Source organism: Mirounga angustirostris, unplaced genomic scaffold (assembly GCF_029215605.1).
Source record: "Mirounga angustirostris isolate CCGP_5_RB_7025 unplaced genomic scaffold, mMirAng1.0.hap1 SCAF_1, whole genome shotgun sequence".
Classification (NCBI taxonomy): domain Eukaryota; kingdom Metazoa; phylum Chordata; class Mammalia; order Carnivora; family Phocidae; genus Mirounga; species Mirounga angustirostris.
The window spans coordinates 22,894,033-22,918,768 of record NW_026991709.1 but is presented as its reverse complement, the minus strand read 5'-3'; the positions used below and the strand labels follow the sequence as shown (position 1 = coordinate 22,918,768).

Genomic DNA, 24,736 nt, shown 5'->3' with positions numbered 1-24,736 from the left:
TTTATTAGTTGATTGAAATGTGGTTGTATAAAAACTTGAACAAAAAAATGCATTTGGGGCGCCTGGGTGGTTCAGTCAGTTAAGCGGCTGCCTTCAGCTCAGGTCATGATCCCAGGGTCCCGGGATCAAGCCCCACATTGGACTCCTTGCTCAGCGGGGAGCCTGCTTCTCCCCTGCCTGCCGTTCCCCCTCTTTGTGCTTGCTCTCTGTTTCTTTCTCTCTCTAGCTCTCTCTGTGTCAAATAAATAAAATCTTTAAAAAATGCATTTAATTAAAACTAACACTCATGAAGAACTATGTGCTAGGCAATGTCCTAAGACCATTACAAATATCAGCTTATTTATACTTTACCATAGTGCATTTCTAAAATAGAATAGATAATAGGAAATAGTTTATTATAAACACATAGATGGAGCCAATTCTCTTGGTTAAATAAGAGAGATGAAAATGTTTTAATATTCTCAAGCCATTAAAAATCTGTTGGGTAACTAGAGAACAGTAGATTATTATGAAATTTATAGGGAGTGCTTTTTCACACTAAAATAAAAGGTCGGGATGAGAACAAATGAAATTACATGTATGATAGCAGCGATCAGTCTAGAATGAGAATTGAGGAAGGGTTGGTGAACAGGAGTAGACACAGAAAAAACTGAAAACTCATCTAGTGGAGAACAATATCTAGCTGGATTCTTCACCATCAGAATATTCATTAATAAAGTTTTCCACACTTACACTTCATCTTATGACTTGAGATTGACTGCTTTCTACATTCCTTCCCTCTTCTTACATTTAGGAATCATTAGCCTTTTTTTTTTTTTTTAAGATTTATTTTTATTTTTTTTTTTAGAGAGAAATGTCAGGGGGGCAGACAGAGTGGGAGAGACAGTCTTAAGGAGACTCCGTGCTGAGCAGAAAGCCTGACACAGGGCTGAGCAAGGAGCCTGACGCAGGGCTGGATCATGACCTGAGCCTACACCAAGAGTCAAACACTTCACTGACTGCACCACCCAGGCGCCCCAGGAATCATGAACCTGTTTAAGAACACATTAAAGCCTGTTGACTCCCTAGGCTTGAAACCAGACTCTATTACTTACTTTTGTGGCTTTGAGCAAATGCCTAACCTCTCTGTTAGGTTATAGTGACAAATATAGGTTATAGATGACTTAAGACAAAAACCTCTTTGGTTTTGTCATCTATAAAATAGATATAATAATATTACCTACCTCATACGTAGAGTTGTTCTGAGCACAACATTAATCAATATTATATAAATAGTGCTTAGAACAATGCCTTACAATTAATATGTGATAGTATTTCTACCCATATAAATGAAAAATATGTGAAAAACTATAAAGATTTTAAAATACTAACTCAAGGCATCTCTTCCTGACAGCTTTATTATTATTATTATTATCACTGTATAAACAAGACATGAAAAAAAAAGGCAAAGCATTCCCACAGCATGACTTCCTCTTTGATGCCCAGTGCAATTTGTTGGCACATTACTGCCCTCATTTTTCCTGACTTTGCCCTTACTCCTGTTAATTTCAAAGTTCCTTAAGAAAATATAGTGTAACTATTTATATGATCCCTACAGTACCTATTTCATAAATAGAAAAAAAATAAATTGAAGTGATCATTTCCTAGACATAGTATTTGGAAAGATTTTTCATTACTTTGAATGATGAAAAGGAAGGTGCCTGGTGTTTTGTTTGTAAACTAAAGAAATGGCTTTTTTCCCTGCAAGAACAATGAATGGCTTTTGTGAAAATTTCTCAACAAGCATAAATATCCAAGTTCATCCATTAATTGACACACTTATTGGGTGTCTACTAATGACAGGCAATATTCTAAGTCCTAGACACTCAGTAAAACAGAAAATGTCACTGGCCACTTGGTGCTTATTATTTTATTGAGTAGAGAAAGACAAACAATGAACTTAGAAAAACACATGGATGTTAGATATACATGCTATAGAATTCTGTAGTGAAGAAAGTGCGGTAAAGAGAGGGAGAGTTGAATTGGGAAGGGGGAAGGTTATTTTATCTGTGAAGGTGGAGCAGAAATCTGAAGGAATTCAAAAGAGCACAAGGCCCGAGGATGAGAACAAACCTGGAGTGTTCAAGGGATTGCGAAGAAGATGGTTTGTCTGGATCACAGGGACTAGGAAAAGAGAGAAGAACTTGGGATCAGAGTTGTGGGGCTGATTCCAGTTCACACAGGACCTAGTATGGCATTGTGAGGACTTTGAATTTAATTCTCAGTGAGATGGGGAGCTCTCAAGTAGAGGAATTATGTTATCTGGCCTAAGCTTTTAAAAGATCTAGAGTTAACTAATGATTTTATCATCTCATCAATCAGCACATATTTTGGAATATGTTACCGGGAGAAGTGAGCAATAATACTTTTGTGGTTTGTTTTACTTTCTTGATACAGAAAAACTCACTTTCAAAGAAGTGGTATCACCTCAAGAATTCAAACAAGGAGAGGATGCGGAAGTGGTTTGCCGAGTTAGCAGCTCACCTGCCCCTGTTGTCAGCTGGTTGTATCATAATGAGGAAGTCACCGCTATTTCCGACAGTTAGTATTTTGGTAACTCCCTAAATTATATGTTCTCATAATATTGCAATTTTTAAAAATACTGAATCTACCTGACTGCATATAGAAATTTTATTTTTTGGATCCCAAGCATCAAACAACTGTTTTGAGAACCTTACAGCTCTAAAGTAGGAGTTGGCAAACCACGGACCTCAGGCTGCCCCCCTGCTGTCTTTATATGGTCATGAGATTACAGCCAAACCCGACGGTTACATAGTGTCCATGGCCGCTTTGGGGACAGGGTTGAGCAGCTGTGACACAGATGGTGTGGCCTACAAAGCCTGCAATACTTATCATTTGGAGATTTACAGAAAAGGTTTGCTGACCCCATCCTATTCAAGAAAATTTTGTACAAACAGTATAAAGATAATAAGTAAATGAAGGAATCAGTCCTGATGCATTCAAATTCTACATGTTACAGTTCAAACATCATCCCCTGGGCTCATCTATGTAATCTTAAAATAATAGCTATATGAACCTTATTTATTATTCTGGCACTGTTCCTTCAAAAACACCTACATGTTCTAAATATTATGCTAAGATGCATATGGATAATAGACAGAAAAGTACATTCATTCAAATTGTCTTCATAATTTTGATTCAGACTGAGCTAAAATTCCAGAATAATATGACATCTGAAACTGAAAGCATAATTTGCTTACATTATGCTACTTTACCATTGTGCATTGGGAGCATTTTCAATTTAGAGTATTTTTCAATGCACCTGCATTGCAGAGAGTTATGAAATAATTGAATCTTTTCAAATACTTTCCATCTTGGATGATTCCACTGTGTGTTTCTAAGAGTTAAAACTTACAGCATAAAGGAGAGAAAGCATATAGTATCTATTTTTGAGTATGTACAGAGAACATATCATAATCATGATTAATAGGCATTTTTTAAATTTTGAGGCAGTTTTTCTCAGCATTTTCAGCGCTTATCACTTATTGATTATCTCTCTTTTTTTCTATTATAATAAGTTAATGAGAAATAATACTTTATTTCCTCTTATTTTATTTCAGGATAACTGCTTTATATTTCATTAACACATCACATGAGTACATTGTGCAATGTATTTTCAGCTATTTTTCCCTCAATAGTAAAGAAAAGGCAGTTCTTTTATAGCAGTTAGATGACAATGTCTAAACATTTTCAGATTGCCTCATCTTAGGCTTCAAGTGTACATCTGGTTTATTGTAAACCTTAATTACATGAAGGTTTTGAAATGAATTATAGTTTTTAAAAGACACAGAGAACAAAAGCCTCAGAGCAGAAATTGATAGTCAAGTGTGATGGTGATGGAGGAGCGCTCCTCTGTGCTACAACTCACACGTTTTCCCAGTATCCAGGGGCGAGATGATTTGAAGCTGGAATGCCATTATGGCTCTACTCCTTTCCTTGGCCCGGAAGCTTTGAATTTTCTAACCGATCTGTATCTAATTCAGATTCTCTCCCTGTAAACAGTGGGTTATTATCACCATTTTCAACAATAGTTGTGAGTTTCAAATAAGACTTGAGGCATATAATAAATAGTTGTTAAATGAATTAATTAAATAATATTTGCGTGTATATCAGTTTCTCAACACAATGACATTTACCTTTCTCCTTCCCTCTCACTGAGTTTTTAAATTTTGAGAATCAGTGTTACCAGAATTATAAGCACTTGGGTTATAACTAGAATAAAAAAATCCAGTGCAGGGGAAGTGACTAGTCTAGAGTCAGCATGAAACCTAGCTCTGAGTTGAAGGGAAAGCAAAGAAGAAAAATGACGTAATTATATTTTTCCTTTTTAACTCTAGGCTATAAAGAATTTAAGTGAATTGTGAGGAAGGACAAACTTTTCTAACCTTTTAATATTGGAGGAACTCACCACATAGTTCATTGTTGAACGATTTGTACATTGATAATGGATTTATAAGAAATAATATTTTTCACCTGATTATACCTGATGGCCCCTTTATTAGAGCTAATGGAATAAGATTAAGTTTATAACTATGAAAGGAACATGTAAGGGGACTTAGAATAATGTAGTGTGTCCAGGTAACTTTCTGAAGCCTTAATGTGGCACGTGAGTAGTTTGCAGGCTCCAGATGATATAGTGAAGGTCTGGAAATGTCCATCTTATTAGCCATGCTTTTGGTAGCAGTATGGCAGATATTTATAACTAAAATTCCAATAGGACATTTGAAGTGGAGGTTTTCCATGTTGCTTGTTGAAGGGAATCCATCTGCTAAAAAATCCAAACATTTAGGGAGTAAAGATGACATTTTGTTACAAAAATTGAATACCCCGATTGGAAGGATATGCTATTGTAGATGCTCATTCAATGTCAGGCAGTTTGAAAGTTATCTCTAAAATATTCTAAATGCTTTGATCATTGCCCAGTGAAGTACCCTGTTTGCATCAAAAAATATGGATAAAATAATCTTGTTCAATATTTTTTTATGTTATCTACTTCCAGTATGAAAAATCATTCAATTTTTAACTAGTTGTTGAAAACCTAGTATATGCCATCCAACACACTGGATGGTGGGTAGTCCTAGTTAACAAGATAAACAAGTTTATTGCCTTCAAACTGCTAATAATCTAGCAGAAAAAGATTAATAAAGAAACCAGTGAAAACAGGAATATTGAGGTCTATGAGAAGGAAAGTGCAATGATAGAGGATGATAAAGAAAGAACTTCTCACCTAGTTAGGGCAGGGGAGGGTGTCCAAGATGCCCACTGAAGAGAGAAGTAACCCTTAATTATGAAAAGGGGTTAGCCAGGCAAAGAGTGGTGAGGACTCTTCAGGAGGGGAAAACACCATCTGCAGCGGCCCGGAGGTGAAAGACACCATGAATGGTGCTTTCCAGAAAATAGAATTAGTTAATTATAATGAGAATTTATGACTAAGTGCAACTAGAATATTTATACTAATAGATAAATACAAACCAAGATTGATCATAAAGGATTAATAAGAGAGGAAACTGGAAAGGAAGTTTGAGCCAAGTCATTATGGCCTTGACATCTCTGCAAAGGAATCTGGAATTTATCCAAAGGGAATATCACTAAAGGATTTTAATCAAGGCAGTGACATGACCTGATATGAATTTGAGAAGGGTATTAGTGCTTCAGTGAGGAGAATGAATTGGATGGTGGTCAAGGCAAAACTCCAGGCACTGATAACAGTTCAAACCCTAATGAAATAATTGCTGAAGGAGAAGGAGATTTAGACTAAGTAATGATAAAGGGGGAAGTGACCGGACATGGGGTTTAATTGGATATGCAGATGGAGGGGAGATGGAGAAGTCAAGGATGACTCAAGGAATTTGACTTGGGCACATAGTTCAATGTAAAGACATGTGAAGACAGAACTGGAGAGACCATATGAGAGATTTCAGGTGGAGATAGTAAACTAAACTTTAAATTTACTGATTTTAAAGTACTTACAATCCTTCTCAGTAGCTATATCTGGTCTACCGTTAAACACTTTTATAGTCATGTAATGGCCTGATCTGAAGAAAAATTGTGTCTCAAAATATAGATGGTGCTTGAAGCCAAAAGAGTAAATGAGACCAACCATCAGTGGCTGGGGAATGAGAAGAAAAGAGGGCTAGAAAAAAATCTGTCTCTAGAAGCATAAAGCAGATCGCTTATTGAGTATTACTTTATTTCATTTATTTTTCTGAATGCAATAATGAAAACTTGGGTTTTAATAATTAAAGTTCTGTATAATTGAGAGAACAAATAATCTCTGATAATCAAATAGTTCTAATATCCATAATTATGTCTGATTGACTGAAGCAGTGCTTTCTTCAAATGTTTTCTGCCATTTGATAGTTTACTAACATCATTCCATGGACTTAACATACCTACCTAGAATTTGACATGTGATTTTCATGTAGTTTGTTTTCTGTTTAGAAACATCGATATGTATTTAGATTTAGCAGGTAACTACTGATTTCCTAATATTCTAATAGTTTTCTCCCAGCCGATAGAAGTAATATATTAAAATGGCCATTTGAAACTAAAATTTTACAATTAGAAGAAACACTGATTTATTCCCATCAAATTATGTGTTATATGCATTCAAATTATTTTCCTTTTAATATCAAGTATTGCCTTCCTGATTAAAATAGTTCTTCCCCTTACTAGTTTTTAACTAAATACACTATAACCATTAAAGAACATTAGAGTTAAAGGATAATACATATTTTAGTAATTTAAAAATATAATATTATGGTGATCAAGGTATGATTATGTGCAGCCCTCTCTAAATTTGAACTTCTTAAATTGGTAATTGCTTCCCACCCTAATTTCCAGCCACATGCTTAAATAGATCTTTTAATTGACCTTGAAACATTCTAAATTTTTATAAGTTCTGAGTTACTCCAGGACTTCTTGTGGGTTTAAATTTAAAATTTCTTGCAGATTCTTTTTCTCCAGGCTTTTCTTGGAGAAAAGGAAAATTTACCAGGGGAAAGCATCTTCATGAACATTTGTGTCTCTCTTCTTAGGGTCAACCTAAAGAAGAAATAAACATGATGGGAAAGCTTGTGGAGTAGGACCCCTTGTCCACAGGGGATACATTTCAAGACCCCTAGTGGATGCTTAAAACCACAAATAGTTCCAAACCCTATACTGTTTCTTCCTAAAAAAAAAAACCTATGATAAAGTTTAATTTACACCTTAAGCATCTAATTTATAAATTAAGAGATTAACGGCAATTACTAACAATAAAATAAAACAATTATACAAATAGACTACAATAAAAGTTGTGTGAATGTGGCCACTCTCTCTCAATTTAGCTTATTGTACTGTATTCAGCTTTTTTCCTTTTATGACATGACACAATGCCTAGGCGATGAGATGCAATGAGGTGATGCAGGGTTAGGCTACTATTGACCTCTGATAAAATGACAGAAGGAGGATCATCTGCTTCCAGACCACGGTTGACCACAGGCAAATGAAACTGCAGAAGGCAAACTGTGGATGGAGTGGGGGGTAGGGGAGGGCTACTGTACTTCTTGAGCTGAAAATCATGTCCATTGCTTTATAATCAATATTTTCTATTTCTGGGATCCTCTGAATCTACATATTTCCACTCTTCATTAATTACATCTTGCTTACCTATAGGAAGCATAATCCTCCCATAGCCCGATCACTCTCCTGTTTGTATTTGTAGCCCAAACTAGAACTGGTATGGCATTTAGGAATTGCATTAAGGACTCGCTATGGAAGATGAACTCCAAATCTGAATTGAACCCCAAACTGCCTGATATCATAGCAGTTTATTTCTCAGTTACACAAAGTCTGGTTGGCAGCAGGGGTAGGGGTAGGGTTGTACCCCATGCATACATTCAGCACTCTAGACTGAGGGAGGCTCTATCTTTTTCTCATGTGGTTTCCATGTTTGCCCTAACCTATCAAACCAGCAGATAGGGGAAGAGCAGTAAACATTGGAATAGGTCCAAAAAGTAACCTTTAATGGTATAATAGTAAATATCCCAGAGATGAACACCTTAAACTAATGGCATTTCTACTTTACTAAAAGGTCCAAGGGTGTCGAGGATGTATCTCTCTTATTTACCAGAGTATCTCAAATACTGTACATACCAAATAAATGATGTTCAATGATGTATTAATTAATGAAATTGAAGATATTGCTTTTGCAACCTGTTTTAAAGTAGAACTAGAGGTCACACTGTTCTTTATTTGATAAGAAGGGAAAAGGTCTTAACACTGCAACAAAATTGTGATGATTAAAAACTCAGGCCAGACATTGTGGAAACACTGTCAGGTTGAGATGGTGCCTAGGCTAGCCAGATTATCTTAAGCAATCAACTAATGCATGCCCTATAACAGCTTATTTTTAATGTATATTCATGTGCATATACTCATACCTAAGGTGGAATCTTGAAATAAAATTAAGTCTAATCTGTTCATTCCTAAAGTGGATTATCTGCATTTAGAAAAAAAATCAAATAAATTTGAGATATGGCCATTTTATATGTCCTTTATGTGACTTGAATATTATTGTACCATTTAGCTGACTCTTCAGAGTATGCAAAATTATTAGTTTAATTATTGTGTAAGGAAGGCTGTTCAATCAATTTTCTAACCCTTTTCCATACTCAAGTTGCTACATATTTACAGTCAAAATGTCTTCGTGTCTGCAATATCTAATCTCGCAGCATTGTTCTTTTGTGTATCATTTTTGCATTCAAAGTACCAAGGGGAAAATAATAGCCTAAGCATTTTATGTAGAAATAAAGTCTTGAATGTGTTTTAGAAAAAAGGTGTAACAAGACAGTGTGGAGTGGAAAAATTGAAGCCATGAAATTACATTTTACTTTCAAATTTGAATTTGTTTGTTGATGAAAAGTTTGATAGTGTCAGACAAGTGCCATATTTTAACTCTTAGCCGTTTAGAGCACATCGGACTCTGCTTTCAATTACTGATAAAATTTCCTCCCCTTTGCTTACTTTCCAGATCGCTTTGCTATGCTAGCCAACAATAATCTGCAGATTCTCAACATCAATAAAAGTGATGAAGGTATATACAGGTGTGAAGGAAGAGTGGAGGCTAGGGGAGAAATTGACTTCCGTGATATCATCGTTATTGTTAATGGTAAGCAGAGTAATTTGTACCTATTTTGTTATTGCATGTTAGCAATATATTTATTTGTAGCCATGCAAATACAGCACTCTAATACACCTCTTCTCGACCTGGAGGAAATCTCCTGACCTCAGTGGTAGTGTCTATTACATTGTGTATAGCCTCAAGGGCAGGATCTGAGGCTTATTCAACACCATCTTTTTTTTACAAAGAGTCTTGTAAGAGAGTAGTTGCCTTTTGCTGGCTTTGTAGTTGTTGAAAGAATGCCAAGTGAAACATAGTTTATTTAAATTGCATGAGTCACTTGTTGCTTAACTAATCCATTTAACAGTTCTGTAGGTTTACTCAAATTTAAAGTTAATAATTGATTCCACAAGGAGATTAATAACTAAGTTTATGGCATCACAATGACATCTCTTCTTCCAAACTTGGCTTCTCCTGCTTTATTTCCTGCCTGTGTTAACATGACATTCTGTGAGCCCAGAAGATATTTTAACTTTAGCTTAGTTGTCTCTATTTTGGTAATCTAATCTGTAAATGACATGTGTACCACATGTTTTTAACAACTCTCAAATATATTCTACCATGATGCCCTCTGTAGGAGTGCAGCCCTTTCAAATTGTTTTTTCTTTTTCTTTTTCTTTTTCTTGAATTGCTACAAGTTATTTCCTCTACTCTCAGGCTCAACTTCTTCTCCATCCAGCCTCTTAATAGTAAAATTTGTCAATGATTCCCATTACCTTCAAGACAAAATCAAGACCACTTTTCTTGGCATAGGAAGCCTTTTATAATCACCAGCCCTCTTCCCTAACATTCAGCCATGAGCAGCCTATGCTTTAGCCATATGGAAATACTAGTAGTAACACTACACAAATGCACTTTTCTTTTTTCTTCTGTTTTAAAATAACAAGTTAGGAGTGCTTGAGTGGTTCAGTTGGTTAAGCGTCCGACTCTTGATTTCAGCTCATGTCATGATCTCAGGACTGTGAGATTGAGCCCCATGTCAGGCTCTGTGCTGGGCATGGAGCCTGCTTAAGATACTCTCTCTACCTCTCCCTCTGCCCCTTCCACTCTAAGAAAATAAAATAAAATAAAATAAAATAAAATAAAATAAAATAAAATAAAATAAAATAATAACAAATTCGTGATAACTATAATGACAGGATTCTATAAGCAGAATGTCATTTGTTCTTTTTAGAGTAGACAAAATATAAAATTAAGGAGTTAGCCACATGTTTCCTATGAGTTAGGGCAAGCATGGAGAAATAAATCTGTGTTTTCTTCTGTATCCTATCCCCATCCTGCCATGGGCTATCTGTCCAGTTTCTTGAAGACTGGAGAACACTAGGAATCTCATATAGATTTAAAAGAGTTCATTGGCTGAGTAATATTCCATTGTGTACGTATACCACATCTTCTTTATCCATTCATCTGTCGATGAACACTCGGGCTCTTTCCATAGTTTGGCTATTGTGGACATTGCTATTATAAATGGGGGTGCAGCTGCCCCTTTGGATCACAATGTTTGTATCATTTGGGTAAATACCTAGTAGTGCAGTTGCTGAGTGATACAGTAGCTCTATTTTTAACTTTTTGAGGAACCTCCATACTGTTTTCCAGAGTAGTTGTACCAGGTTGCATTCCCACCAACAGTGTAAGAAAGTTCCCCTTTCTCTGCATCCCCGCCAACATTTGTTGTTTCCTGACTTGTTAAGTTTAACCAGAAATCTTACTATTTGCAACAACATGAGTGGAACTGGAGGGTGTTATGCTGAGTGAAATAAGTCAATCAGAGAAAGACAATTATCATATGGATTCACTCATATGTGGAATCTAAGAAACAAAACAGAGGATCAAAGGAGAAGGGAGGGAAAAATAAAACAAGACGAAATCAGAGAAGGAGACAAACCATAAGAGACACTTAATCATAGGATACAAACTGAGGGTTGCTGGGGGGGAGAATGGGAGGATGGGGTAACTGGGTGCTGAGCATTAAGGAGGGCACATGATGTAATGAGCACTTGGTGTTGTATACAATTGATGAATAACTGGACTCTACATCTGAAACTAATGATACACTATATATTAATTAATTAAATTTAAATAAAATAGGAAAATATAAATAAAAATAAAAGTTCATTGGTCTTTCACTACCTGCAGCAAAGGTAGTTTGACCACAAAGTCATGCTGAAAGAGAAAGAGAGTATGAAAACACTGCTATCTTTTTCTCTCCTTCTCTAAGTCTGTAATTAATTGAGATTTATGGATAATATAATGGAATAGACCAGACAGTATGACATGGAAACCAGGCAGACTGGTAGAAATTGCACATGCTCGGGCGCCTGGGTGGCTCAGTTGGTTAAGCGACTGCCTTCGGCTCAGGACCCTGGATCGAGTCCCGCATCGGGCTCCCTGCTCGGCAGGGAGCCTGCTTCTGCCTCTGACCCTCCCCCCTCTCATGTGCTCTCTCTCTCTCATTCTCATTCTCTCTGTCTCAAATAAATAAATAAAATCTTAAAAAGAAAAAAAAGAAAGAAATTGCACATGCTCATGGAGGAGGCCAAAGGGTCAGGACTTCAGAGGGTAAGTTTTTCTTTTTTAGAAGTGCAGAGTCTAGTATTTATTACAAGTACCATAGTCAGAGGTTTTGACCTTCAACACATGGGGAAGATTTCAGTGCATGAAGAATAGGTTTAAAATGGAAGTATGTATCTATATATATATATCTCCATCTATTTCTATTACCAATAAGCATCTCTAAACTATTTGTCTATTATCTACAGTAAACAAAGATAACTTACACTATTTAGTTTAACTATTGACAACTTTCTACTGTGCTTTATTTCCAAAATAATTTATGTTGGCATATAAAAGTGTATTTTGTCACAGACAAATCATTGCGCTGAGTGTTCTTTTATGAAAATGGGGATTATAATATTAGTTCTTAATGTAAAGTTGTGGAGGCAGTATATAAATATTTATTATTATATGTTATATGTATGTCAAATTATGCACATATTTTTGCACTAAAACAGTAACTCAAGTCTGATATTAAAAAGGAAGTGTTGGGTTGCCTGGGTAGCTCAGTTGGTAAGCCTCTGCCTTTGGCTCAGGTCATGGTCGCACTGGGGTCCTGGGATCAAGCCCTGCATCAGGCTCCTTGCTCAGCAGAGAGCCTTTTTCTCCCTCTGCCTGCCACTCTCCCTGCTTGTGCTTTCTCTCTTTCTCTGACAAATAAATAAATAAATAAATAAAATCTTAAAAAAAAAAAAAAAAGAAACTGTTAACTGAGCAGACATAGCATGTTCACCCTTCATTAACTATTTTGCTATTGTAACTTCTACCTTAATATATTTAATAAGTGTCCTAATCTGTTTCCATACTAGTTTATCTGTGGATGTTTATACATGATTATATTTATTTTGAAGGAAGCATTTTTGGGTATGAGTGTCTTCAATTAACAAAGTTTGTATCTTCAAGTCCATCATGGTGTGTGCTCAAACTGGAATATTTAGTTCTGTATGTCTATTCCTATTATGTCAGGGTTCACAAGTAGATAACATGGGATTGTGTTCTTTTGTGCCACTCAAATCAATCACATAGGCGGTTTTCTGTTCTGTCTGCATCACACTGAGCCTCCCAAAGGCAAATCATTCTCCTTCCACATCCCAATTTCCTCTAACAGAATCAACTACAGATCCTAATCTGACCTTTGCTCGAACACTGCTTTATCTCCACTTCTTCTAATTAGTCACATTTTCCCTTTATGGTCACAAAACTCTCATACCTTAGAATTCCTGGCACCACTTTTCTTCAAAATAACAGTGTTCACAAAAATCAACCATTGATTTATTCCCCTTCTGATGCAGTTGGACCCTGTCAAGGGAATGCATTGACTAATTCCACCGGTTCGTCTGTGCTTTGCTCTCACATTCTGCCTTTACTTTAGCCAGAAAAATCATTCTGCTCCAGTCTTATTGACTCTTGTGCTGTTTACTGGAGACCTGCTCCTTTTAAATTTTGAACTCTCCTTAAAAGTATCCCCCTATTAGTTCTCTCATATAAAACCTCTTAAAGACATTTCAATGAAAAGTTCAAGGGGGCAAAAAATAATAATAAAAGCAATAGCTTTATCCACATTATCTTATCTTACCTCAGTGACAAATTTGACTTGCTCTATGACCTTTTCCTCAACTTATGTTGTAAACCCGCTCTCTTAATTGTGACTGATTTTTATCCTGACTGATTTGGCTTTTATCCTGGACCTCCTTTACTTGTCTCCTTCCCCCTCAAGTACACTGGAATCCTGACCAAAGGCTCCAGGCAACTATTTATGGACATTTCCCTACTTCCTTGTAAAATCTTGGCTCTGGAAGAAGTTCTGCTCTTTCTTTTATTTTTTTGCTCTTCGAAAACTTTTCCCTCACATTTCCTTTCTTCCAGTTCATACCCTTTTGTTTCAATAATTAGTCAAAGGATATTTTTGCTAGGTTCCTCTGTGGTACCAATAATACTAAATGTTAGGGATATTTTTTTTTTTCTTATCTCCCTCTATTACTTTCTTACTATATTTCTCAATGCCTTTGTATAGTTTTTCACAAATACTTATCTCTCCTCCCTTGAAGAGGTTATATGTCACTGCTCATTGACATGTGGATTATGGTGCTTCCAGGGGAAGAGTTGTGCATCCCCACCCAACTGATGACAAGACTTCTTCTGGCCAATGGCTTATAAGCAAACACAGTATACACTATGACTGAAATCAAGTTGCTAGAAGAATCACATGCTTTTTATCATGTTCTTTCCTTCTGACATGAAACTAGCATGACACAAGAAGAGACTTCTCCTTCACCTTGGACACCATGATGAAGACAGGTGCAGCAGAGTCCCAGCTGCTCTGCAGGTGCAGACACATAACATAAATAAGAAGTAAAGTACATTTTTTAAGCCCTGAAATTTAAGAGTCATTTGTTATCACAGAAAAGCAGACAAATGCAATGCCAGTGGCTTTTTCCTACTTAAAATAAGCAAATTAAATACTGTCTGACCCAGGGGTACTTCTGAAATTACTTCCCCGAGTATGACACAGACATCTTATAAATTCTACTTTCCCCTGATGGTGATCATTTCTTATGATTTTTTTATCACCTTATCTCAAAATATTGGAGTTTCAACTGAAGACTTTTGACTACAGTTTCAATATTAATTTATATAGCATTAAACAGGTGCATATGAAGTGCTAGCTATATGTTTAACACTATGTTATGCTCAGAATACTAAAAGGCTTAATGTAGCATCATTTCCCTCAAGGCACTTAGAGTTGTATCTTAATATAAAATAATCAACTTCACTAAAGTCCTTTATTGTTTATGGGGAAGCTGGATACAAAAGCATATACTAAGGGCAATTTTTATAGATATTAACAGACTATTTTATAAGAAGGGGCACCTATTGTAGCTGAAGGGGAGACTTGCTTGGTATTTGGGATAAATCTATTGATGAAAAGGTGTTACCTTGTAGAAAAGAGAGAGAGACAGACAGAGAGACAAATAAAGCAGCATCTGCAAAATCAAAAAGAGGTATAATGTGAAAAAGCATCCAATAGCTTAACTGTTCCTGGAATGTGATATTTTGGGGAAGGAGTAATGGTAGGGTTAGAGGACGATACAGCTGGAAAGTGGGTAGCCAGATCATGGAGGACTATGGACTCTCTTCTATGAGGCTAAGATGAGCTCACTTCGAAAAGCAGGGAAACTAGAAAGCAAGGAAGTTGACAGAAGGATCGAGGCAGAGAGAGGAAGTTAGTTAGTTCAAGCGAGAGGTAATTAGGGACTGTGCTAAAAGACAAAGAAATGAAGGGGACGATAAATAATCGGGTATTATTTGAAGCAAAGCCTTTGTGTTACACGTGTGTCACAGAGGCTAGAGCAATCAAGGGTAATTTGAAGACTTTTACTGTAGGTTCTAGCTTTCCAGTATAATAAATGCAAACAAAATTGACCAACAAAGTGTGAACTGAAATATATCTGTTGGATTTGACCATTATGAGATTACAAGCGGCATTAGGGTCAATGATACCATTTGAGTAGCCTGGAAAAAATTCATACTGCAATGTCTTGAAAAATGAAGGTAGCAAAGGCACAGCATTTGTTACCTCAACTTATTGGAATCATATGTTAAATGGGAAACATCACAGGGTTGAATTAAAGATCAGAGGAAGTGGTTGGGGTTCTAGGACACTTACAAGAAAGATATACCTTGCACATAAATAGAGTATCTTTTATGTTGAGCCTGGAGGAAGTGTGTCAAAAATGAGTTAGGGTGTGGATAAATTAATTCAAAGATAGGTCTGGTTGATGATTTGAGATAAATCTTGCCACATGACTTCCATATTCTATTTCTAATCATCTGGCTTCCCTCATCTAGTAAACATTGATGTATTCTGGATATTTCTCAAATATTTCTCCACAGTCTTATGTGCTTACATCTTCTCTTTATTGGATTTTCAAGTAAGCTTTCTAACATACCTAAAATTTTTTCACAAATCTTCCAGTGGCTGCCTTCCTTTAATTACTATACCCTGTTATATTATTATATATTTGATAAATTGACTGGCCATCTTCTCTATAAATTCCTGGGCTCTTTTTACTAGATAATTATATTATACACCCACCCACATATACATATTATTGTGTGATATCCAAATCTTGGATACATTTCTTTAAAAGAGAATTCAAAATCATTTCTCTCTTCTAACCCATGCTCATTCTCCCCCATCAGATTCCTAGCCCTTATTTAAGTAGAATGCCCTCTAAAACTACTCAGAAAATGTCCATTTAAGTGACAGATCTGGAAATAACTTTTAAATTTAAAGTATAGTCAATAGAGAGTTATTTTTATAAAATGCTCTTTTAAAGTATAATGATTCATTATTTTCCGAATCTTTTGTAAATTTGTGGAGAGCGATCCACTAATTGCCAATTCAACCTTGGGATAGTGGAGGCAGGAACAATTGAGAATGGATGAAAAACACCTAGTAGTATAATTTTAAAGCAATTGTGTCTTTAGTCTTCCTTTGAACATTAAAATCAACAGTAAATGACAATGGCCAGAGATATTTGTGCAAGTACATGTCAGAATGGAGAGTGCACTTTGTTAATGCAGTAGCCCTCAGGCAGTGATTTTGTATTCCTACTCATTTTCTAGCCATTTCTTAAAATTAAGAAAATTGGAAAAAGTACTTTTCTTTTTTAAAAAAATGAAAAGTTAGAATTTTCCTCTTTAAATTGTATGCAATGTTATATAACATTAAGGATATATAAAAATATAAAAGACCATGAACTAGCCTCTTGTATATCAATAATACAATTGAATCAGCCATTCAGAGCAATAGTTTAAGTCAGTTTAATTACTGTAAATTCCTAATTTATAGCAATAATATATAATATATAATTCACCAAAGAGTCAGTTAGTAAGCTTTTGTCAAAACCAGAATATTTTCTGATATTATTAAGTATTTTTACCCCTAATGATCCCATTAAGTTTCAAAGATTAGAAGTCTGAGAATATAAGGAAGAAATTTTTTCTTTTTCTTTCTTTATTCTTATCCAACGTTATTTTAGAAATTCCTATAATATAGAAAATGTGATAGATATGTTAGTGGAGAGTCCTGTTCCCCAGCCTCAGTTCTTGGGTTCGACCAAGCAAAGGTCAAAGTGAAAGTACACTCTCAAGATTGACAAGCGGGCAGGTGACTGATGGGGGTGGGGGAGGGTGTCAAGGATGTCTTTTCTTTTTATGTTTGCATATGTAATGAGTCATAGCTAAGGTGGTCTCTGACTGAGGCTGCTTTCAATCTTCTAAGGGACTCCTCCTATCTGTGGGGAGGGGGAGTTTTTGGCTCTCCATGGTCTTTGTCAGAACTGTCATGGCAGCCTTCCCCCACAGGGAGGGGGGGTCAAAACTGCAATGTAAATATATCATAATGAAGCTATAGATTACTATAGGGCTGGGGTTATAGGGAAGAATGTATACTGATCCACCGGGGTCTTTCCCTGCTGTTTGGAACTTGGCTCCCACCCTTTTTTATCAGTTCCAAAGCACCTGTTCTCTGCTCATATCTAGCTAACTGCCCACTCCATTTAATAGATAGATAGATGATAGATGATAGATAGATAGATAGATAGATAGATAGATAGATAGATAGATAGATAGATGATGGACAGACAGATGGATCTGTCTAAGGACATTTTTCTTTGCCTTTCCTCTCAACATAAATAATTGGTGTGAATAGTTAATATAGTTTCTTCCTTTTCTTCAATCTGTATTTCTTTTTTGCCCAGAATTTCCTATGTACACTTAAAGGGCATAATATTATATTTGCAAGGCAGTAGAAAAGCATACATTTATTTTACAACTTATTCCTTTCCATCTTTGATTATAAGAGAAGGCAGAATTATCCCATTGTTTGAATCAGATCCCGGCTCAGAACTCAACCATCCCCTGGATGGCAGTCTCCTGGTTAGGTAGAGATTAGTCTTTGTAATTTTTCTCACACGTGCTTAATAAACACAGAAGTAAACACTACCATTTGTCAAAGCAAGAATAAAAATTTCAAGAAATCTATAGAGGACACAAGATACTGCAACAATGAAAATATTTTGCATTTCATTTAATCAATCAGTAAAGTAAAAGACACCATCAACGTACTATCTGGCATTGTGCAGATGAATGACATTGAGGACAATTCGTGTCTAGATTACATTCATGACATTAATGTGTTCTGTTCTTCAAACTGGGCTACACTAAAGGATGACTTAGGAAGCAGTGTCACTATTTTATTCATATTGCAAGTTACTTATGACCAGTATCTCTTGCTTTCACTTTTTTTTGTATCATGCCCAATGGCTTTCAATAAAAGTGTAGATGGCCAGAGAATGTGTGTTGTTTTTTTTTTCTTTTTTTAAAATTTTATCTTATTATGTTATGTTAGTCACCATACAATACATCATTAGTTTTTTATGTAGTGATCCACAATCCATTATTTTCATATAATACCCAGTGCTCCATGCAGTACATGCCTTCCTTAATACCCATCACTGGGCTAACCCATCCCCCCACCCACCTCCCCTCTAGAACCCTCAGTTTGTTTCTCAGAGTCCATAGTCTCTCATGGTTCATCTCTCCCTCCAATTTCCCTCCCTTCATTTTTCCCTTCCTTCTCCTAATGTCCTCCATGCTATTCCTTCTGTTCCACAAAAAGGTGAAACCATATGATAATTGACTTTCTCTGCTTGACTTATTTCACTTAGCATAATCTCCTCCAGTCCCATTCATGTTGATGTAAAAGTTGGGTATTCATCCTTTCTGATGGCTGAGTAATATCCCATTGTATATATGGACCACATCTTCTTCATCCATTCATCTGTTGAAGGACATCTCAGCTCTTTCCACAGTTTGGCTATTGTGGACATTGCTGCTATGAACATTGGGGTGCATATGGCCCTTCTTTTCACTACATCTGTGTGTTTGGGGTAAATACCCAGTAGTGCAATTGCTGGGTCATGGGGTAGCTGTATTTTTAATTTTTTGAGGCACCTCCACACTGTTTTCCAAAGTGCCTGTAACCACCTTGCATTCCCACCAATAGTGTAAGAGGGTTCCCCTTTCTCCACAACCTCTCCAACATTCGTTGTTTCTTGCCTTGTTAGTTTTTGCCATTCTAACTGGTGTAAGGTGGTATCTCAATGTGGTTTTGATTGGAATTTCCCTGATGGCTAATGATGATGAACATTTTTCCATGTGTCTGTTAGCTATTTGTATGTCTTCTTTGGAGAAGTGTCTATTCATGTCTTCTGCCCATTTTTTGACTTGATTATTTGTTTTTTGGGTGTTGAGTTTGGGAAGTTCTTTATAGATCTTGGATACCAGCCTTTTATCTGTAGTGTCATTTGCAAATATCTTCCCCCATTCGGTGGGTTGCCTCTTTGTTTTGTTGACTGTTTCCTTTGCTGTGCAGAAACTTTTTATCTTGATGAAGTCCCAAAAATTCATTTTGCTTTTGTTTCACTACCCTTTGGAGATGTATTTTGAAAGAAGTTGCTGTGGCCGATGTCAAAGAGGTTACTGCCTATGTTCTCCTCTAGGATTTTGATGGATTCCTGTCTCACATTGAGGTCTTTCATCCATTTTGAGTTTATCTTTGAGCATGTATCTTTTTTTTTTTCATTTATTCATTTTTTATTTTTATTTTATTTTTTAAATTTTATTCTTATGTTAATCCCCATACATTACATCATTAGTTTTAGATGAAGTGTTCCATGATTCATTGTTTGTGCACAACACCCAGTGCTCCATGCAGAATGTGCCCTCCTCAATACCCACCACCAGGCTAACCCATCCTCCCACCCCCCTCCCCTCTAGAACCCTCAGTTTGTTTTTCAGAGTCTATCGTCTCTCATGGTTCGTCTACCCCTCCGATTTCCCCCGCTTCATTCGTCCCCTCCCGCTACCTTCTTCTTCTTCTTCTTCTTTTTTTCTTAACATATATTGCATTATTTGTTTCAGAGGCACAGATCTGACAGTCTTGCACAATTCACAGCGCTTACCAGAGCACATACCCTCCCCAGTGTCTATCACCCAGTCACCCCATCCCTCCCACCCCACCCCCCACTCCAACAACACTCAGTTTGTTTCCTGCGATTAAGAATTCCTCATATCAGTGAGATCAGTGGAAACAGTTAAGAAAAAAAGAATTCCATTTAAGTTAGATATAAATTAAATAAACATGCAGTTATAAGTAAAATTAGTTCCCTGTACTGAACACATTTTTAAGTACAGTATGGTGTGCCCCTTTATGGAGGTACACTTAGTTTTACTAGGATAAATGAGAGTGTGCCATCTCTATGTCTAATTAGTCTTCGGTCTCTTACACACACACACAGACACACACACACACAACTAGCCTGATTTCTATTCCCCTTATAAGACTTAGTTCAAGTATCATTTCTAGAAAACTTTTCCCAATTTAATCTGCCTTATTACCTGACTTCCTCCCCTTGAGATCTCATAGCACTAGAAAATTTTATCTCTGTAAAATTTTCCCAAGTTCAGATATTTGAAAGGCCTCACCAAATTCCATATAGTATGCTCATGTAAAGGTCTTATTTTAAAGGAAAGAGTATGGTGCAGCAAGAGGAAAAGAATGCAGGAAAACATCAGACAGGTCTCCAGGATACAGCCCCCTGTGTGAGATCCTCCAGAGCCCTATTTGCACACAAAGATGCTCTTTACCTTGAACCACCACTATCTGAGTGAGGAATCTTCAAGAAGCTCTCAGTGGGGGTCCTTAAGTAATTAAAGCAGGTTTTACAAATTGGTTAGTCCAGGTACAAACTATTAGTGCAGAAAATGTTTGGGGATCCCCAGGGGAGTTTCTGGTTCATCATAAATTCTTTGTCCAAAGTCAAATAACAGACATCCAAGTATCCCCAAAGGTATTTTAGAACTTTTTCAGCAGAGCTATTAACCAACTCCATTTCTACAATCTTATTTATAGCAATCTTATTTATAGCAATAAGAGTTTTGGATATAGAAAGCAGTCAACTTTTGAAATAATGTCTTCAGTATTTAATTATTTTATACAAAAGTATCATTACCCCAATCACAGAAGATATTTTATTTAATAATTATCACCACTTACATTTTTTTCTCCTTAGAGAATAATCCAAAATAATCCAAATTATTTTACTATCACTTTGATCACATTTCCCTGTTATTCTACCAATCTACTAATCCAATTTCAGTTATCTTGCATGTATTTTAAGTTTTATTGAGTTATATATAATACATAATAAAATGTATTTAAAATGCCGTATAGATACATGAATGCCAAATATATAGTATGAACCAATCACCACAATCAAGATAATAAATTTAAGTGAATATACCCATTAACCACAAAAGTTCCTGGAATTTATGTAAAAGTAATCTTGCAGAGGTGCCTGGGTGGCTCAGTTGATTAAGTATCTGACTTTTTTTTTTTTTTAAGATTTTATTTATTTGACAGAGAGAGAGAGAGTGCACACAAGCAGGGGGAGTGGCAGAGGGAGAAACAGGCTCCCCGCAGAGCAGAGAGTCTGACGTGGGGCTTGATCCTGGGACTCTGGGATCATGACCTGAGCCGAAGGCAGACGCTTAATGACTGAGTTGAGCATCTTTTCATATGTTTGTTTACCTTGTGTCAATTTCCTTTTAAAATCTTTAATCTACTTTCTTTACTGGATTATTTTCTTCTTATTGGAGATTTCAATTGCCTTGACCCTAATCTTTCAGGGGACATATTCACTCTTTCAATGTCAAATATATGGTTAGCTGTTGGCTTTTCGGAGATGCTCTTTATCAGATTGAAAAGTGACCTTTTCCTAAATTGGTAAGAAATTTTATCAATAATGATTTCTGGGTTTTTCCAAATACTTGTTTTCTGAATCTAATGAGATAATAGCAGTTTGTTTTTTTTAAAAAAATCAATTAATTTGGTGAAATACATTGTCCAATTCTAGAATGTTAACTAACCTTACATTTCCACGTGGCCATAATGTGCTATTCTTTTATATAATATTGGATTTAATTTCCTAAAATTTTGTTAAGAATTTTTGCATTTGTGTACTTAGGAGATATTATTCTGCAGTTTCTTTTCTTTCTTTCTTTTTCTTTCTTTTTTTTTTTTTTTTTAGTTTTCTTCTCTTGTTATGCCTTTTTCTGATTTTGGTACCAGAATATTATTGGTCTCATTGAGAATTGGAATGAACTTTCTTTATATTGTGAAAGTTTGTGCTGGGTTTAATTTTTTTCATTAAATATTTAATAAAATTCATCATTAAAGCTATCTGGGTCTAGAGTTTACATTGCAGGAAGATTTTAAACTGCTATTTCAGTCTTTAATAGATAAAGGTTATCCCATTCAAGTTATCTATTTTTTCTTAAGTGAAATTTGGTGGTTTATACCTTTGAAAGAATTTGTCCATTTCGTCTCAGTTGCTGACTTCTTTGGCATAAAACGGTTCATAATATCTCTCTATTATCCTGCTAATATCTTTAGAGTCTATAGTCATCTTGACTTTTCAGTTCCAGTATTAACAACTTGTATTCTTTCTCTCTCTCCTCCTCTTTCTCTGTCTCTGCTCTTGTTCTCTCACTTTTTTTTCTCTGTCCCTCACTCCTTCTCTCTTCTTTTCTGATCAGTTTGGCTAGTATTTTACTAGTTATATTGGTCTCTTAAAGAAACCAATTTGGTTTAATTAGTTTTCTATTTGTTTACCTTTTTACTTTATTTATCAATTTCCAATCTGATCTTTATTATTTTATCTTTTTTTGCTTATTTTGGGTATATTTGGGTAATTTGGGTAATGTGATCTTCTTTTCTATGTTCTTTAAGTTAAACCTGAAGACACTGATTTGAAACCTTTCTTCTCTTCTAATGCATACATTGAATGCTTGAGAATGCCCTATTTGTACTGTTCTAACTTCATTCCACAACTTTTAATATGTTGTGTATATTTGCCATTCAGTTCAAAATGCTTTGCAATTTCCCTTTTGATTTCTTATTTGTCCTATGGGTTAATTTAGAATTGTGTTTTTGTTTTCAAATATATAGAGGTTTTCCAAATACTGCTCTATCATAGTTTCTAGTTTGGTTCTAATGTGGTTAGAGAACCCACTTTCTTTGATTTAGATCTTTTCAAATGTATTTCCTGTGCAGTAGAAAAGAATGTGTGATCTGCTGGTTTGGTTAGAGTTTTAATAATAATTAGTTAAGTTAGGGTCAATTGATAATGTTGATCAAATCTTCTTTATCCTTCTTAACTTCTTGTCTACTTGCTCCATTAATTATTGAGAGAGCACTGTTTAATCTCTAATGAAATTATAGATTTATCTATTTCTCCTTGCAGTTCTATTAGTCTCTGCTTCATGCGTTTTGAAGCTCTGTTATTATGTGCATAAAAATTTAGAATTATGTCATCTTGATGAATTGACTTCTTGATCATTAGGACATTAAGCAGTATATAGTCAGTTTAGTGGTCTTTTTTTTTTTTTTTTAATTATCAATTCTGACAGTCCTTGACTTTGTATTGGAGTATTTGCACAATTTATGTTAAATGTCTCATTGATTTAGTTGGGTTTAAATCTTGATATTTGCTTTCTATATATCTTATCTGTTCTTTGTTCATTTCTTCTATTTATGACTCCTTTAGATTTTTGGAGTATTTTATATCAATCAATTAATTTTCTATCTTGGCTCGTTAACTATAAATCATTGTTATGTTATTTTAGTCGTTGATTTTCAGTCTTTCATCAAGTGATGTTATACTATTCACACGTTGAGTAACAGTATTGCATTTCAGCTTTTGTGTAATTGCCATCATATGTTTTACATCTATATAAATATGAACCCTGTGTTAGTTTTCCATCTGTGGTAACAAATTACCACAAATTTGGTGCTTGAACAACACAGATTTATTACTTCATAGTTTCTGTAAATCAGAAATCAAAGTAGGCTCAACTGGGATCCGCTCAGGGAATTGCAGGTCCACAATCAAAGTATTTACGGGATTGTGCTCCTTGCTACCGATTCTGAGGAAGAATCCCTTCTAATATTCAGGTTTTTGATGGAATATGTCCTCTTTTTGTTGTAGGACTAAAGTTCTAATTCCTTGCTAGATATCATTCAGAGGAGGCTGTCCTTGGCTTTTAGGGGCATCTCTGGTCCTTACATGGGGGCTTCTTCCTCCACTGCCAGCAGTGGTGTAGTCAATCCTTCTCATACTTGGAGTATTTCTGACTTTCCCTTCTGCTGCATCTCCTTCTCTCTTCTGTTTTGTATTTCAACTAGAGCGAGTTCTCTGCTTTTAAGGGCTCATGCAGTTAGTCTTACCTGGATTATCTAGGATACTTTAGGATAGTTTTCCCATTTTAATGTCTATAATCTTAATTATTATCTGCAAATTTCCTTTGCCATTTAACTGAACATACTTATAAATGGCTGGATTTATGCATTGAGACATTGACGGCATTAACACCTTTACAGAGGAGAGGGACATTATACTCTATTCTCTATTGCCACTTTCTCTCTCTCTCTCTCTCTCTCTCTCTCTCTCTCTATATATATATAGTTGTTTAAATTGTCAATGAGTTCTTAAGGTGACTTTAATAAGGAAAGCAAAACTTTTATATGTAAACACATTGTTACCATTTCTAGAGTTCTTCATTATTTTGTGTATATCCAGATTTCCATCTGGTATCACTTCCCAAATGCCTGAATGACTTCCTTTAACATTTCTTACAGGGCAGGTCTACTAGTGCTGATTCACTTCAGTTACTGTATATCTGAGAAAATCTTCATTTTGCCTTCATGTTTGAAATAAAATTTTGTTGAGTTCGAATTCTAAATTGAAAGGTTTTTTTTTTCTTTCAGTACCTTAAAAATTCTGAGCAATTATCTTTGGCCAGAGTTATTTCAGATGAAAAGTCTCCTCTAAT

The 24,736-nt window shown here is 35.6% G+C and overlaps 1 protein-coding gene across 1 annotated transcript in view; it reads left to right on the top strand.

Annotated features, from left to right (window-relative positions):
- The window catches only part of NCAM2 (neural cell adhesion molecule 2), a 516,332-nt gene that overhangs the window by 297,799 nt on the left and 193,797 nt on the right, over nucleotides 1-24,736 (top strand). Inside the window, exons 4-5 of the mRNA XM_045902626.3 lie at nucleotides 2,437-2,580; nucleotides 9,074-9,211. Of these exons, the coding sequence (XP_045758582.1) occupies nucleotides 2,437-2,580; nucleotides 9,074-9,211 (282 nt within the window). The remainder of the gene's footprint in view (nucleotides 1-2,436; nucleotides 2,581-9,073; nucleotides 9,212-24,736) is intronic.